This window comes from Mauremys mutica, chromosome 7 (genome assembly GCF_020497125.1).
Source record: "Mauremys mutica isolate MM-2020 ecotype Southern chromosome 7, ASM2049712v1, whole genome shotgun sequence".
NCBI lineage: Eukaryota > Metazoa > Chordata > Testudines > Geoemydidae > Mauremys > Mauremys mutica.
Genome location: NC_059078.1, coordinates 19,108,018 through 19,121,956, shown reverse-complemented (window position 1 = coordinate 19,121,956; position 13,939 = coordinate 19,108,018). Strand labels below are relative to the sequence as shown.

At 44.8% G+C, this 13,939-nt stretch overlaps 1 protein-coding gene across 2 annotated transcripts in view; it reads left to right on the top strand.

Moving 5' to 3' along the window:
- FGD5 (FYVE, RhoGEF and PH domain containing 5) overlaps window positions 1-13,939 on the top strand; it is a 153,042-nt gene that overhangs the window by 105,376 nt on the left and 33,727 nt on the right. Inside the window, exons 8-10 of one of the 2 annotated variants that reach the window (XM_045022692.1) lie at window positions 1,951-2,035; window positions 5,016-5,066; window positions 7,298-7,356. In XM_045022692.1, the coding sequence (XP_044878627.1) occupies window positions 1,951-2,035; window positions 5,016-5,066; window positions 7,298-7,356 (195 nt within the window). Of the gene's footprint in view, window positions 1-1,947; window positions 2,036-5,015; window positions 5,067-7,297; window positions 7,357-13,939 lie in introns of both variants that reach the window. The other variant, XM_045022691.1, reaches the window with a different exon arrangement.

Sequence of the window (13,939 nt, the reverse complement as noted above, 5' to 3'; positions counted from 1 at the left end):
AGCAGCTGCCATTATTTCAGTGAACAACATGCTCCCCTTTTGCTGATAGACTGAATGATTCTTAATTGCAGACAAAAATCATGCCTTAAAGGTTGATAGGATTGGCCACCCAGAGGGCAATGTGCTGATCCTTTCCCATGTCTCCCCACAGTTAAGGGAAGGAAGGGTTGATCCCTCATCTGTACAGGTCCATTCATCTAACTTGCTATAGCATGGGATGATGGGCAGAGCTAGTGGACTGAACACACCACTAGGTGCCAAGAACACAAGAGTTCTCATCCTGTTTTTCCCACCGGGTCAGTGTGTAACCTTGGGCAAGTCATGTAATAACCTGATTGCATTTCAGTTTCTGAAGATGCTAATAATTACCTCCTTCAGAGAGGTGTTGTGAGGGTCTGCTAAGTTACTGTTTACACAGCATTTTGAATATATAAGACTCTCATAAAGTGCCCACCATCTGTGGCACCCTCTGGCATCAGGCAGCAGCACAACCAGTGTGCTAGCCTCAGTTTCCCCTTGAATGGTCCCAGAAATAGTCCAAGCTGTCTTTCTGAGTATAAATAGCCCTTGCTGGGTTAATTTATTACAAAAGAAAGCCCCATGCATATAAGCTATAACAAGCCAGGTCCCCAACAATCCACCAACATACAGCCCTGGCATTTCTTCCCATGCTCAAGCTCTCTGCAGCTCCAGCATCTCTCACCACAAAGTGAGAGCCCTCACCCCAGCCTCCAGCCCTCTCTGATCCTCCAGATTCAGCTCTCTGGCTCACACAGCTAGCAGGCATCTCCCTCCGCTGCTCTCTGCCTTCAGTCCCCTATGGCCTTCTCTGCCTCAGGAACTCTCTGTTGCTACCTGGCAATTCCTTCCTCTTGCCAGTGAGGGCCTGTGGCGATTTCTGATTGCTGCAGGTTTCCCCAAGCAACTCTCTACTGCTCCTTCTGTCTATCCTCTGTGCTCAGGGAGTTCCCACCTGCCCCTTCCTATCTTCCTTCAGGGACCTCCTCCCTCTAGAGCCCAGCTGCCCTCTTTTAAGCCTATCTGGGGGGGGGTCAGGTGCACTGGCCTCTTAAAGGGCCAGTGTCACCCTGTGACAACAAAGACATTAAAGTGTCATCTCTATCTCTCCATCTACACCACCGTATTTCCAGAGTGCTCATCGCTAGCAGCTAAATATAGCAATAACATAAAGCATCATTGCAGTCTGAAACCAGACCTTCTTTGATTAGATCATATTCCTATCACTATTAACAGTGTCCCCCTTCCTCTCTTTCCAAGTCGCTGCTAGAGCTGTGCAAACGTTGAACAATGAAAGCTGAAGCCATATGCAACTCAGCTAGTTTTGGGAGTTGGACATGGAAATCAAACCAACTGAGGGATTGTTGGGGTTTGTTTTGTTTTGTGTTTTGTTGGAGGACCGTGCAAGGTGTTTGGAGGATCAGCTTCCCTAATTTAGTCTCATTGGGGTATTTTGCTGTATTTGGCCCACGCAAGCCTGATTCTTAACGTGAAACCCAATGGACATAAAATCTGAAAAATGGCAAAAAGGCCTATGGGAACCCAGCAAGCGTCATGCTGATTTGGTTGCTTTGGCTCCTTGGATATCATTCTAAAATCTCTCTTCTGACCTTAGCTTCTGCGTGGTTCTCTGCCTCTCTTTTTCTTATTTCCTCCACGTTGGCCTGAACTATTTTGTGATATTGAATATGAATGGTGCTATCAAATGCTAAATTTTCCTGTATTGGCTCTTTATAGAGATGAAGATTCAGATCTAAGCTCCGATATGTATGCAGCTAGGCGGATAAATGGGAAACAGCTCAGTAGCACTTGTGTATGTAGTCGCCATGGCAGAATCTCCAGGGGGTGCATTAGGCATATAAGGTTATAATCCAGGAATCAGACTACAGAGCACTGACTGTTGTGTTTTTCCCCTTCTCTTGAGGACAGCAGAATCCTGGCGGCAGCCCCTTGAATGTGAAACACCAGTTTTTGAAAGTGGTGCAGCGCATATTCCAGTACCGCGTGCTACTCACAGGTCAGCAAGATTAAAGCACTTCTAAACTTGCTATAGCAGAGACCCATCTTTCCTGCACTGTGCTGGGGCCATATGTAGATGGCAGGCCAGGGTTGGGGAGGAGAGAATCCGGTCAGAACAACGGGCTGGAATCCAAATGTGTGATCTAGCTCTGGCGAATGATTGAATTGCATACTGGACAGGCCACTGGGGGTTAATGACAGCTATGGACATAGTGAAGGGAGAAAGACCCCTGTTTAGTGAGATCATGCTGAAGTATAACTATAGGATTGGAGTGTGCAAAGTCAGACTCTTGTAAGCCTCATTTTCCTGGACTTACCCATATTGGTATCCATGGGCAGGGAAGGAAGAGTGCCCAGACACTTGTTGTCAGCACATATGTTTGATTTTACTTATGATGCCATTCATAGCTTAGCCCATACCTGGATCACTTAAAGCTAGAGATGATCCTGAGCCAACACCTCTGAACTCTGGAAAAACTCCAGTCTAAACTTTGCCACACCACAAAATCTCTCTTTATGCTCCCCCCTATCCCTGACATGTGTCACACACTCTGTGGAATGCTCTTTTTCTCCTCAAGAATGTCCCCTGAGGTTCTGGCTCCTTGTGGCTGCTCCTTCTCATCCTGCCCACTGCAAATCCACTCCAGCCAAAGCTGTAGTTTGTCGGAGGAGCAGCCGTTTCAACAGGGATAGGACCCAGCAACATGTCATGAACACTCAGTGCACTGGATTAGGATATTGAGGCTCGCTACAAGGGAACAGCAGTGAATTGGTTAGGGAGGGATGTTACAGCACAGCACAGCAGAAGTGGGGGCAGGTCAGTGCATCAGATGGAATCACAGGAAACCAGAGATCATTAGATGTAAAGATAAAGAACCATATTGGGTATACGTATGTGTGTGGGTGGGGAAAGATGGGAGATGACCTAAGTATGGGACAGTGAGAAGGAAGCAGCAAACCCCTCCCATACTCAACAGCTGATAAAAGGAAGAGCATATTAGAGGGGACTCCTATAAATGCAGCAGAACAAAGGGATTGTCTGAAATTTTATTCACAGCACAGATTAGCAGCAGTTTCATCTTGCTCCAAACACATTGATCAAAGATGCAACTCATTTTTCACAGCTGTTTCTGCTTTTTTAGTAACAGTGACTCAAGTGAGCACTACATACCAGTAGGAGGATATTTTGGACTGACTTGCTTCCCTCTCTGGGTATATCTATACCAGGCGATGGAGCCTTTCAAGGAACAACAGTTCTATGTGACATTTAGCTGTCATGCTTTGTCCTTATAGAGGTTACGTGCATCCATACAGCAACACTGTTCTGATAGAATGGATTTGGTGTGTCCACACACACAGTGCCCCTTACCACCACAGTATATTCTGGGACTTCAGGTGCACTATGGGAGCCAGCACTATTGCTGAGAGTTTTAGGGCGGTTACCAAACACGAGGAACTTCATTGTCAGACAAAGTTAGGAGAAGCAGTGCAGCTGCAATGCTTGTGGATTCCCATTCACAGTCAGGAGATAGTATTGTAGATAGCACTGGTACACCCAGACATGAGATAGTCTTTGTTCCGGGCATTGCAGCCACCTGGTATAACCAATGCTTGTAAATCACCTAGGATGGCTGTTGCATGCAGATACAAGGTATTGTATAGGCATTGCAAGACATTCTAAACAATGGGTGGCTGCAGCAGTTCATCTAGGTTTAGAGAAGTCCATGGATGCTAGCAGATGCCCTCAGATGATAGGACAGGCAGGGTTTGCTAAGGTACAGTCATTCAATTTCTCTGCACAGTGTGAAAAATAAAATACACCGGCTCTTATGTTCACAACTAGCTGTTTCTACCCAGATAAGGAAAGGTATTTAATCTCAACACTGGTTGCCAGTTACTGTGCTACAGCCAAAAGGAGTTGCCCACATTAGTTAAATGTCTCTAGCCAAGTGCAGAGCATGCAGCTGGGAAAGGGAAACCTAAATACGGCATGCCAACACCGCACATTACCTCCCAGCCAGACTAGGCTTTGAAAGGCACAATAGCAGACTCCTCTTAACCTTGCAGAATCCAGATGAGAGACCAGTACAGTTAAGAGGTATGGGAGGACCTGGAAGAAGTGAACTCACATGAGTGGGGGAGACTGAGGACGGGGGCGTTCCATGATCCATGTTGCACTTTGGGATATAGACCTGATTCTCAAATGTGACATTTGGGGGCTTGCATTAATCAAAGAGCTAATTTAAAAGAGTAAATATTTTCAGGATTGGGATTTAATAAATAAAAGCACCCAGATACTGCAGTGATGAGGGTCACATAAGGAACTAGAGAGAGAGAGAAATACCCTGACTCTCATGAGTAGCCCTACCGAAGCCAATGGAACTGTTTGAGTGAGTAAAGGTTTGCAAGATTGGCCTCTAAGTAAGATTCCTATTATATATAGTTTACAGAATTTATTTTCAAATTTTAATTTAGCTCCTGTGATCATTACTTAAATTCTATATGTCCAAAACACTGGAACATTGAGAAATATTGAATTGTACTATGTCCCTTTTCCTATTAATATAGGAAAAACAGTAATTCTATCTAGTACCATGCATTCAAATGTGAAAATAGAAAACGTTCATCAGAAGACCATTTATTAATCAAACTGTGTCACACTCAGCAGCTTCTCTTGGCTGAGAAATATTTTAGTTAGTTCCAGTTCGTGAGGTTTTACACCTGACATTCTTTGCTTTGAATCTCAGATTTGAATGAGCCCAAAATATCAAAACAAAACTCGGTTTAAAAAAAAAGCCAGGTTTAATTTTGGAAGGAAATTAAATCTGTCCAGACCTCCCTTTGTTTCCCATATAGGTGATTTTATAAAAGAGTAAAGGGTTATGGGGTATTACAGTTGTGTGTTTCAACTAGTCAAACCAAACTCTTTAATTATCTGGGAATTTACTGGATGTTCTATATCTGATTGTTTCCTACAGATTACTTGAATAACCTTTGTCCTGACTCTGCAGAGTATGAAGACACACAAGGTAATTTCAAATGGGTAGAAGAGAAACTTTTATTTAGTATTATAAATAACTAGCAGTGAGATCTGTCCCAGGAATGAGTGAATGAAGCCCAGACTGCGATGGCATAGGTCTGATCTGAGGTCTCACTGCTAATTTAGGGGAGATTGCCTCTCCAGTATAAACTCTTTGAGCAGAGACCATATATTTTTGGGTTTGTACAGGGCCAAGTATATTAATTATTAATACAATTTATTGCATGACCCTCAACTCCCAATGGTATCAGAGCAGTCTGTGTCTGACCAGTCATACATTCAGAATGACCAAATCTGCTAAAAAAAATCTGAAACTTCTGGATAAAAAATTAAGCGGTTTGATTTTTCTAATAGGAGAAAATATTGGCCAGAGTGATGCTGTGTTCATTAGTATAGAGTGATCTCAGGTTGCACGGGTTTGACTGTTCTCTTAGTGTAAATCAGGAGTAACTCCACTGGAGGGAATGGAGTTTATGGCAGTGTATAAATGGTGTAAGTAAGATCAAACTCAGGCACAATGAATGTGAAAGGCACAATGTAAAGCTGCATTCTGTCCTGTTTCCGTATTTCATGTGGAATGGCCTGAGGCAGGGTCTTCTCACTGAAATGGAAGTTAAATTCAAATTCAGCTGCCGGTCGGTCGTTTCTGCTCAGCATCAGAGGCCTATGGTCACATTAACACGGAAACTTGACCCACCTCCTAATACTGTGAGGAAGAAGGAGGAGGCAACCTTTCAAAGCAGGTTTGAGGTCACGTGCAGGGCAAGTAAGAGGGAAGTCAGACTGCTGTTGTCTGCCTCCTACCTTGCCTTCTCAGCCTGTGAATAAATAAAAGCAAGCATGAGCCACAGAACTGGGATCCAATCCCAGATTTCAAAAATTCATGAAGTTCTGAATTGTTTGGGCTCAGCACATTGTGCTAGCCAGAGAATTTTAATCCTGATCTGGATTTGGTTGATTAAGGATTGGTTCATATCCAGCTCTAGAACGAGAGCAGAGCACAGTTTCTGACAGTCCCTTGCTATTTCACAAGCACATGCAGTAAAGATCTGGAGGTTAAGATTTGGGGAATTCCTATAGCTCCAGCATGCAGAGCCTACAGAAAGAGAACTGAGTGCACACACAAGCCTAGCTCAAACTTTTTGGTTCATTCCCAGAGCTCAGCCACCAGCTAAATCCTAATCCAGTCTTGGCATACCCATGCTGGGTATGATACCTCTGAAGCAAAATGGGATGGCTCATGTGTTTATTTGCATGCCATTACCCAGAATGAACTTGCAGCTCACCATTGTTTTACACTGGTGCTGATGCTGCACAGGTCTGGAATCAGCAAGAAGGCTTGGTCTATACACCTCTACCTCGATATAACGCTGTCCTTGGGAGCCAAAAAATCTTACCACGTTACAGGTGAAACCGTGTTATATTGAACTTGCTTTGATCCACTGGAGTGTGCCCTCCCCCCACCCCCTGAGCGCTGCTTTACCGCGTTATATCCAAATTTGTGTTATATCGGGTGGCGTTATATCGAAGTAGTGGTGTACTTGTTCCTTGAGCTCTGACCAGCACACATACACTTCAGAGACAACATATCAAAATCAGCTTGTTCAAAATAAAGAACCAATGAGGTGCTCAGCACCTATCATGATAGGGCCTTCTATTTGCTTTGGAATAATCTTTGTGGGCTACTCCCATTGAAGTCAGTATGAGGTCACAGGGGGATCAAGGCTAATGTTATATTAATCAAGCAAATACTGTTCTCAGCACATCCAGTGTGAACCTGGAGTAAATCAGTTGAAATGAATTGGGTTACTCTTAACTGACCCTATATATAACTGAAAGCAGAACTTGGCCCACCATTTAAAGCACTAGCCATAAGCTAAAGATAAACTGTCATGCTTACAAAAAAACTGCTACTGGAAGATATGTCACAAGATGATTTGGTGAAATTCCAAAGCACCTAAAGATGGTCCCATGAGCTTTCTTGTTCGGGGCAAGCTTGACTCATGGTATTATAGCAAGAGGGAGACAAAGGGAAGGAAAGAGGGGACCCGATGTGGAAAGCAAGTAGGACTGTTTGGGATCCTAGTTATTAAGGGCAGCTTGCCCCAGAAGGTGCCAATGCATTTCTTTAAAAGATATATTTATAAAAAGGTGGGATATAGGTTGCTTTTTCTAACCTTTCATGTGCTTTGTGCCTTTCTGTGTTGCTTCACCCCTCAGCTGCCTTACTCATTGTCTCTGCAATTACGGACCGAGCCAACGACAGCATGCAGCAAGGGGTGAGTTGTGATTTGATGATTGGTACTGTCTTCTCTGTGAGTTTGCTGAGGAGTATGTGGCACCCCACTGTACTATCCCAGAAACCCAGATCCCTTTAGCCGAGGGTAAGTACTCCATGGTATGCTCCAGATCTAGGTTCCATGAGTTAAATTCTGCTCTTGTTTATACTGGAGTAAATCTAGAGTAACTCCACTGACTTCAGTATAGTTTGCACAATTAGTCAGTGCACAATTCAACCCAAAGTTTTTGTTTTCTCCTTGGCTGTGGGTGTGTTAATATTGTACACTGAGGAATGAGTGAGTGGGACACTGGAAATTTCATGGACTCTACTTCCAATCTGGGATGTATATAGGTATGTAACCTTAGTTGAAGATATCATTGGTCTGATCTTGCTCCTACGGATGTTAACCCTGATTCTGAACTCACTAAGGGTATGTCTACACAGCAAGAGCTGTGCATGGGCTAACCTACCAGCGCTAGCTTCGACCAGCCAGCATAGGTAACAATAGCAGTGAAGACAGCACAGTGTGGGCTTCAGTGCAGGTAGTAGAAGCTTGGCATGGACCCTGGGTATGGATTTGGCTCGCTAGCCAGATCTGAAGCCTGTGTTGTGCTGTCTTTACTGCTATTGTTACCTGAGCTAGCTGGTTACCCCATGTACAGCTTTTACTGTGTAGACATACCCTTACGTGGGTTTTACGCTTTTACTAGTGTATAATTCCATTGACTTCAGAGGAGTTACTCCTGATTTACTCTCATGTAGACCACAATCCAGTACAGTTGGACAAGATTTTCAAATATAGGATTAGGTGTCTAAATACAGATTTAGATATCTTAAATGATCTGATCTTCAAAAGTGCGGAGCACTCAGCAGCCCCCATTGAGGTCAGTGTGGGTTACTAGCACCCTGTGGCTGGAGATTAGAGCCCCAGGATGTTAGTGAAGATAGTCTGCAGATAACTGTTCTAGCCATTTGTTCACAGAGAGCAAAATCCTGTTTCCATTTAAGTCAATAGGAGTTTTGCTATTTACATTAGTAAGAAGCAATATCAAGTTCAGAATACAGGAGGTACTGAGCTTGATTCTGACCTTACATATATTGGTTTTATAACAATGGAACAAGTTCCACTCGAGTTATTGGTAATTAGTACTTTCCCATTGGTTCCAGTGGAGTCCCACTGTGGTTCTCTATACTGCATTACACCAGCCATTTTTATCTTATATAATTTTATCTGGGGCTAAATGCTATCCGTGGATGCATGTTCTGAGTTAAATGCTATCCCTGGATGCATGTTCTGTGTTCTCAATCCCATTGACTTTAGCTAAAGCACAAGAGACAGAATTTAACCCAAAGAGACAGCTAAGAGCACCACAGTTTTCTACAGTGCCTTGAAACATTGCCTTAGAAATACCTTCAAAAAACAACATAAAATATTAATATTATTTATGAAGCATATGCTCCTCCTCTCACCAAGGCACTCTGGTCTCTACACTGACCATTCAAATATTATTATTTATTATTATTTTATTATAAATAATATGTAGATTTTAAGGCCAGTGACCATTCTGACCTTCTGTATACCTTGTGACTGAAATGAAGCATTTCTTTTAGGAAGCCTCTAATCTGAATGTTAAGACTTCAAGTGACAGGGAATGTATCATATCTATGGTCTTACCAAATTCACAGCCATGAAAAACACATCACGGACTGTGAAATTAGGTCTCCTCCTGTGAAATATGGTCTTTTGTGCGCTTTTACACTATACTGTACAGATTTCACCAGGAGACCAGTGTTTCTCAAACTGGGGGTCCTGACTCAAAAGGGAGTTGCCGGGGGTTGCGGTATTGCCACCCTTACTTCGGTGTTGCCTTCAGAGCTGGGCGGCCGGAAAGCGGCAGCTGTTGGCCAGGTGCCCAGCTCTGAAGGCAGTGCCCCGCCAGCAGCCGCACAGAAGTAAGGGTGGCAATACGATACCATGGCATCTTTACTCCTGCGCTGCTGTCTTCAGAGCTGGGTGTCTGGAGAGTGGCAGCTGCTGACTGAGAGTCTAGCTCTGCAGGCAGCAGCGCAGAAGTAAGAGTGGCAATATCATACCATGCCAGCCTTACTTCTGTGCTGCTGCTCCTGCTGCTGGCGGTGGCTCTGCCTTCAGAGCTGGGCTCCCGGCCAGCAGCCAGTGCTCTCCAGCTGCCCAGCAGCAGCTCAGAAATAAGGGTAGAAGCAGTACCGCAACCCTCCCCACACACAATAATCTTGTGACCCCACCCCCCATAACTCCTTTATGGGTCAGGATCCCTACAATTACAACACTGTGAAATTTCAGATTTCAATAGCTGAAATCATGAAATTTACCATTTTTAAAATCCTGTGGCCATGAAATTGACCAAAATGGACCGTGAATTTGGTAGGGCCCTAATCATATCCCTGGGGAAGCTGTTCCAATGCATATTTACCCTCCCTGTAAAACACATTTTATGTCCCATTTGAACTTCACTGACTTCCAGCCTTGGGATCTTGTTATGCCTTTGTCTGCTAGACACAGAACCCATTAGTACCAGATTCCTTTTCCCTGAGCAGGTAATTATATACTGAAATCAAATCACCTCTTACCCTTCTCTTCAGTAAGCTAAATAATAATAATGATGACCATGATGACAATCATTCATACTTCATAAAACGCACAATCCAAAAGATGAGCAAAATAGACAAACATCGCAGCATCAATATGGAAAGGAAGAGGAGAATGATGTGAATTAAAGTATCAAACAAATGCTTTTGAGAAAGGGTTTATTTTCAGACATGATTTTAAAGCTGACAAAATGGATGGATTTAGGCAGAAGCTATGGGGCATGAGATCCACCCCTTTGGGGCTGCCGCAGCAACGTACTTGTCACCTGCTGGCCTAGGGATTCTCTAGGTGCTCTGCCAGCATGAGGAATGAGAGCCTTTGGTAAGAATTGTCCTTCATCTTTTCAAAATGAAACCTTCATGTTTTGTTCAGAGGAAAAGTGGAAGCAGCTGTTTGCAGCAGATGAGTTCTTGGAGCCAAGAATGTTAACTTTTCCTCACATCTGGCAAGCTCTCATGCTCAGGTTTAAAAGTCGTGTCTCTGATATGTGCACCAAGGCCATAAACACAGCCAGCATTGTCGCCAGCTGTTTTACGGCACAGATTTCAGTGACACTTTCCTCACGGATCGAGACCAATACATTTTTGCTCTGCCACAACTTTTAATGTTTGTACAGCAGAGGGATAGGCAGCAGGTAAAACTGTTCCTATGTTTCCGAAGGGGAAAAGCTGCCTTAGCAGAGCCGCTGTGAGCAGTGCTAGGGGAAAAAACTGAGACTCTAATCCAGCTCCCCCTGAAGCCAGTATTAAAACCTCTGTAGCATTCCAGAGGATCAGAACTGGTCTGAACATTTTTTTGCCATATGCCCTGAGCAGGTTTCTCTGTTCATGCAGAGATGGACTCCAGCCATGAGAATTGGATAAGTAGTTTTAGGATCTAGGGTTTTGGTTTGCCCTGATTACCAGTACCACAGATAGAGGCCATTTGCAAAATTCTGATCTGATTCTGAACATCCCAAAGTTCGGGGATGTTTGGATATGTGATGTTTGGTGTGAGTCCATTTCCACTCCTTTGTTTTAAAGTTTATTCCTCCTTCTTTGCCATCTATCTGGGAACAAATCTCTGTTATCCCCTAGTTCAGAGGTGGGCAAACTACGGCCTGCGGGCCACATCCGGCCCGCGGGACCCTCCTGCCCGGCCCCTGAGCTCCTGGCCCACAAGGCTCACCCACGGCCCCTCCCCTGATGTTCCCCCTCCCCTGCAGCCTCAGCTCACTCCGCCACCAGCGCAATGCTCTGGGTGGTGGGGCTGGGAGCTCCTGGGGCAGCGCAGCTGCAGAGCCCGGCCTGACCTGGTCTCTGTGCTGCACGGTGGTGACGACATAGCTGGCTCCAGCCGGGCGGTGCAGCTGTAGTGCCACCAGCCACCAGTGCTGCAGGCAGCATCGTAAGGGGGCAGGGAGCAGGGGGGGTTGGATAGAGGGCAGCGGAGTTCGGGGGGATGATCAGGGGGCAGGGGTGTGGATGGGGTCGGGGAGGTCAGAGGGTGGGGACCAGGGGTTGAATGGGGGCAGGGGTCTCGGGGGGCAGTCAGGAATGAGGGGGGGGGTTGGATGGGCTGATGAGGGGCAGTCAGGGGCCGGGGTTCCCGGGGCAGTCAGGGGACAGGGAGAAGGGGTGGTTGGATGGGGCAGGGGTCCTGGGGTGGGGGGGGGCATCAGAGAACAGCGGGGGTTGGATGGGGCAGGAGTCCCAGGGGGTGGATAGTGGGTGGGGACCAGGCCACGACCCCCTCCCCTAACCAACCCTCCATACAATTTCCAAAACCCAATGTGGCCCTCAGGCCAAAAAGTTTGCCTGCCCCTGCCTTAGTACAACAGTGTCACACATTTGGCCCAATTAGTGTATGTAGGTGACCTCCATGACACAATCAAATTCTGCAGAAGCTACACCTTCATCTGAAAAATAGCACCAGAAAGGTGAACTCTTCCATACTTTGAAGCATAGATTCAGTTCCTAGGCAACTGGCTCTCTAATGCCACCACTCCCCCACTTCCTCCCCTGGAGGGCACAGCAGAGAATCTGGGTCATAGTTTGCACAGCATCTGGAGATTCTTTGGGCTTTACAGAAGTGGTTGGCTGTATAATTTTTGCTGATTAAGAGTTTATTTCAGAACCATTTCCTCTAAACTTCCATATTGACTTTTGCACTTTATTTTTATCATATTATTATCGCAATAATATCATAGTGTTAAAGCAGTGACCTGGAAGAGATTAAACACAATGTCCTCCTTCCTCAACCTCTGTAAATGCACTTCATTTTCTTGAGGGGCAGGTTTCATGAGAGTCAAATTGCTGGTCTTGGAAGCTGTATTCCCGCTATCGTAACCCACTCATATACAAGCACACACAAATCCGCAGCTCCTTCTTCTCTTTCATAGATTATCAATGCAAAGCAGTTAGCAGCTGACTCTAATTACGGAACAGACTCAACAGAGTCATTCAGAATACAGTATTAATAACTTGACATGTACCTGGATGAATTCCTAGACTATAATTTAGACTTGGGATAGGAGGGAGAGTCCTGTTGGTACTAACACATCATACTACACTTCCAAATCTGACAGGAGCATTGAATTACAGCCTATGTTTTCTATGGAACAGCAAGAATTAATTTATTAGCATTTTCTTTAACGGTAACAATACTCTAGCAACTTTTATCCCAGGATTTCAGAACACTTTACAAATATTAATTAGCCCCACAGCACTCATGTGAGGTACGAAAATATTTGCATTTTACACATGCACAAACAGAAGCTCAAAGTAGACCACTGTCACACAGTATTAGAGGAACCTACTGCTCTAAGAAACATTCACTACTCTGAGCTAAGAAAGGGCTGTATTACCCTTTAAACCTCTACAGTTTATTACAGGCAGCACAGTCCTCATTTTTAGACACTTGTCCTGAATGTATCCCAGTGAGGTCCCATTGCCACTGCTGGGCAGCTTCTTTTGGTCTCCAACTGCAATAGAGATCAGAAGAAATCCTAACTAAATTGCCTGAGTTTGTCATCCAGATCCCTTGGTATCCAGAATATCAACCATACCATTTACCAAATAAAAAGGGACTGGGGAGGGTGGAGTGTCACCCTATAACAGAGAGGAGACCTGAGATGCTGATAGAGACTCTTTATCAAAGTTGTCAAAGTAATGACAATACACCTCTACCCCGATATAACGCTGTCCTCGGGAGCCAAAAAATCTTACCGCGTTATAGGTGAAACTGCGTTATATTGAACTTGCTTTGATCCACCGGAGCGCACAGCCCTGCCCCTCTGGAGCATTGCTTTACCGTGTTATACCTGAATTTGTGTTATATCGGGTTGCGTTATATCGGGGTAGAGGTGTAATTTAAAACCTCTTCCCTTCCCCCAGCATAAATAGGTGCCTTCTGATTGATATTGTTCCTTTAATGGGAGCATTGTTTTGGTTAGATTCATTTTACATACCATGCTGGGTGCTAAGTTGACACAACTTGCTGGCACTCATTTATTGTGCCTGTGCTGCTCAGGCCAGGTAAGCAGTTAACAGTATCAGACTTTGGTAATGAGATTCCTGATCTTTGCAAGGCTTTTGAAAGGAAGGACTGTGCTCACTAGTTAACCTTTCAGACCCCTGGTACAAATCTATTAATCCTGAATGTAAAACCCCAGATAATCCTAGCAAGGTTCTAAAGTATAAAGACGTGCTTTCAATTACCCTTGTCACCTCAGCGAGAGCAGCTATTTGGTAAAAGGAGACAGCAATGTGTGGGCCATTAGGGGGTGTATTTATGGGGGAGGGGAGCAACATACTTTGCCTCCAGCTCCTCACTTCCTGGATCGGGGAGGAAGAATGTCACTACAGAGCCTAATGAATCTATGGACTATAAAGTGGATAGAAAGCTGGCTAGATTGTCGGGCTCAATGGGTAGTGATCAATGGCTCGATGTCTAGTTGGCAGCTGGTATCAAG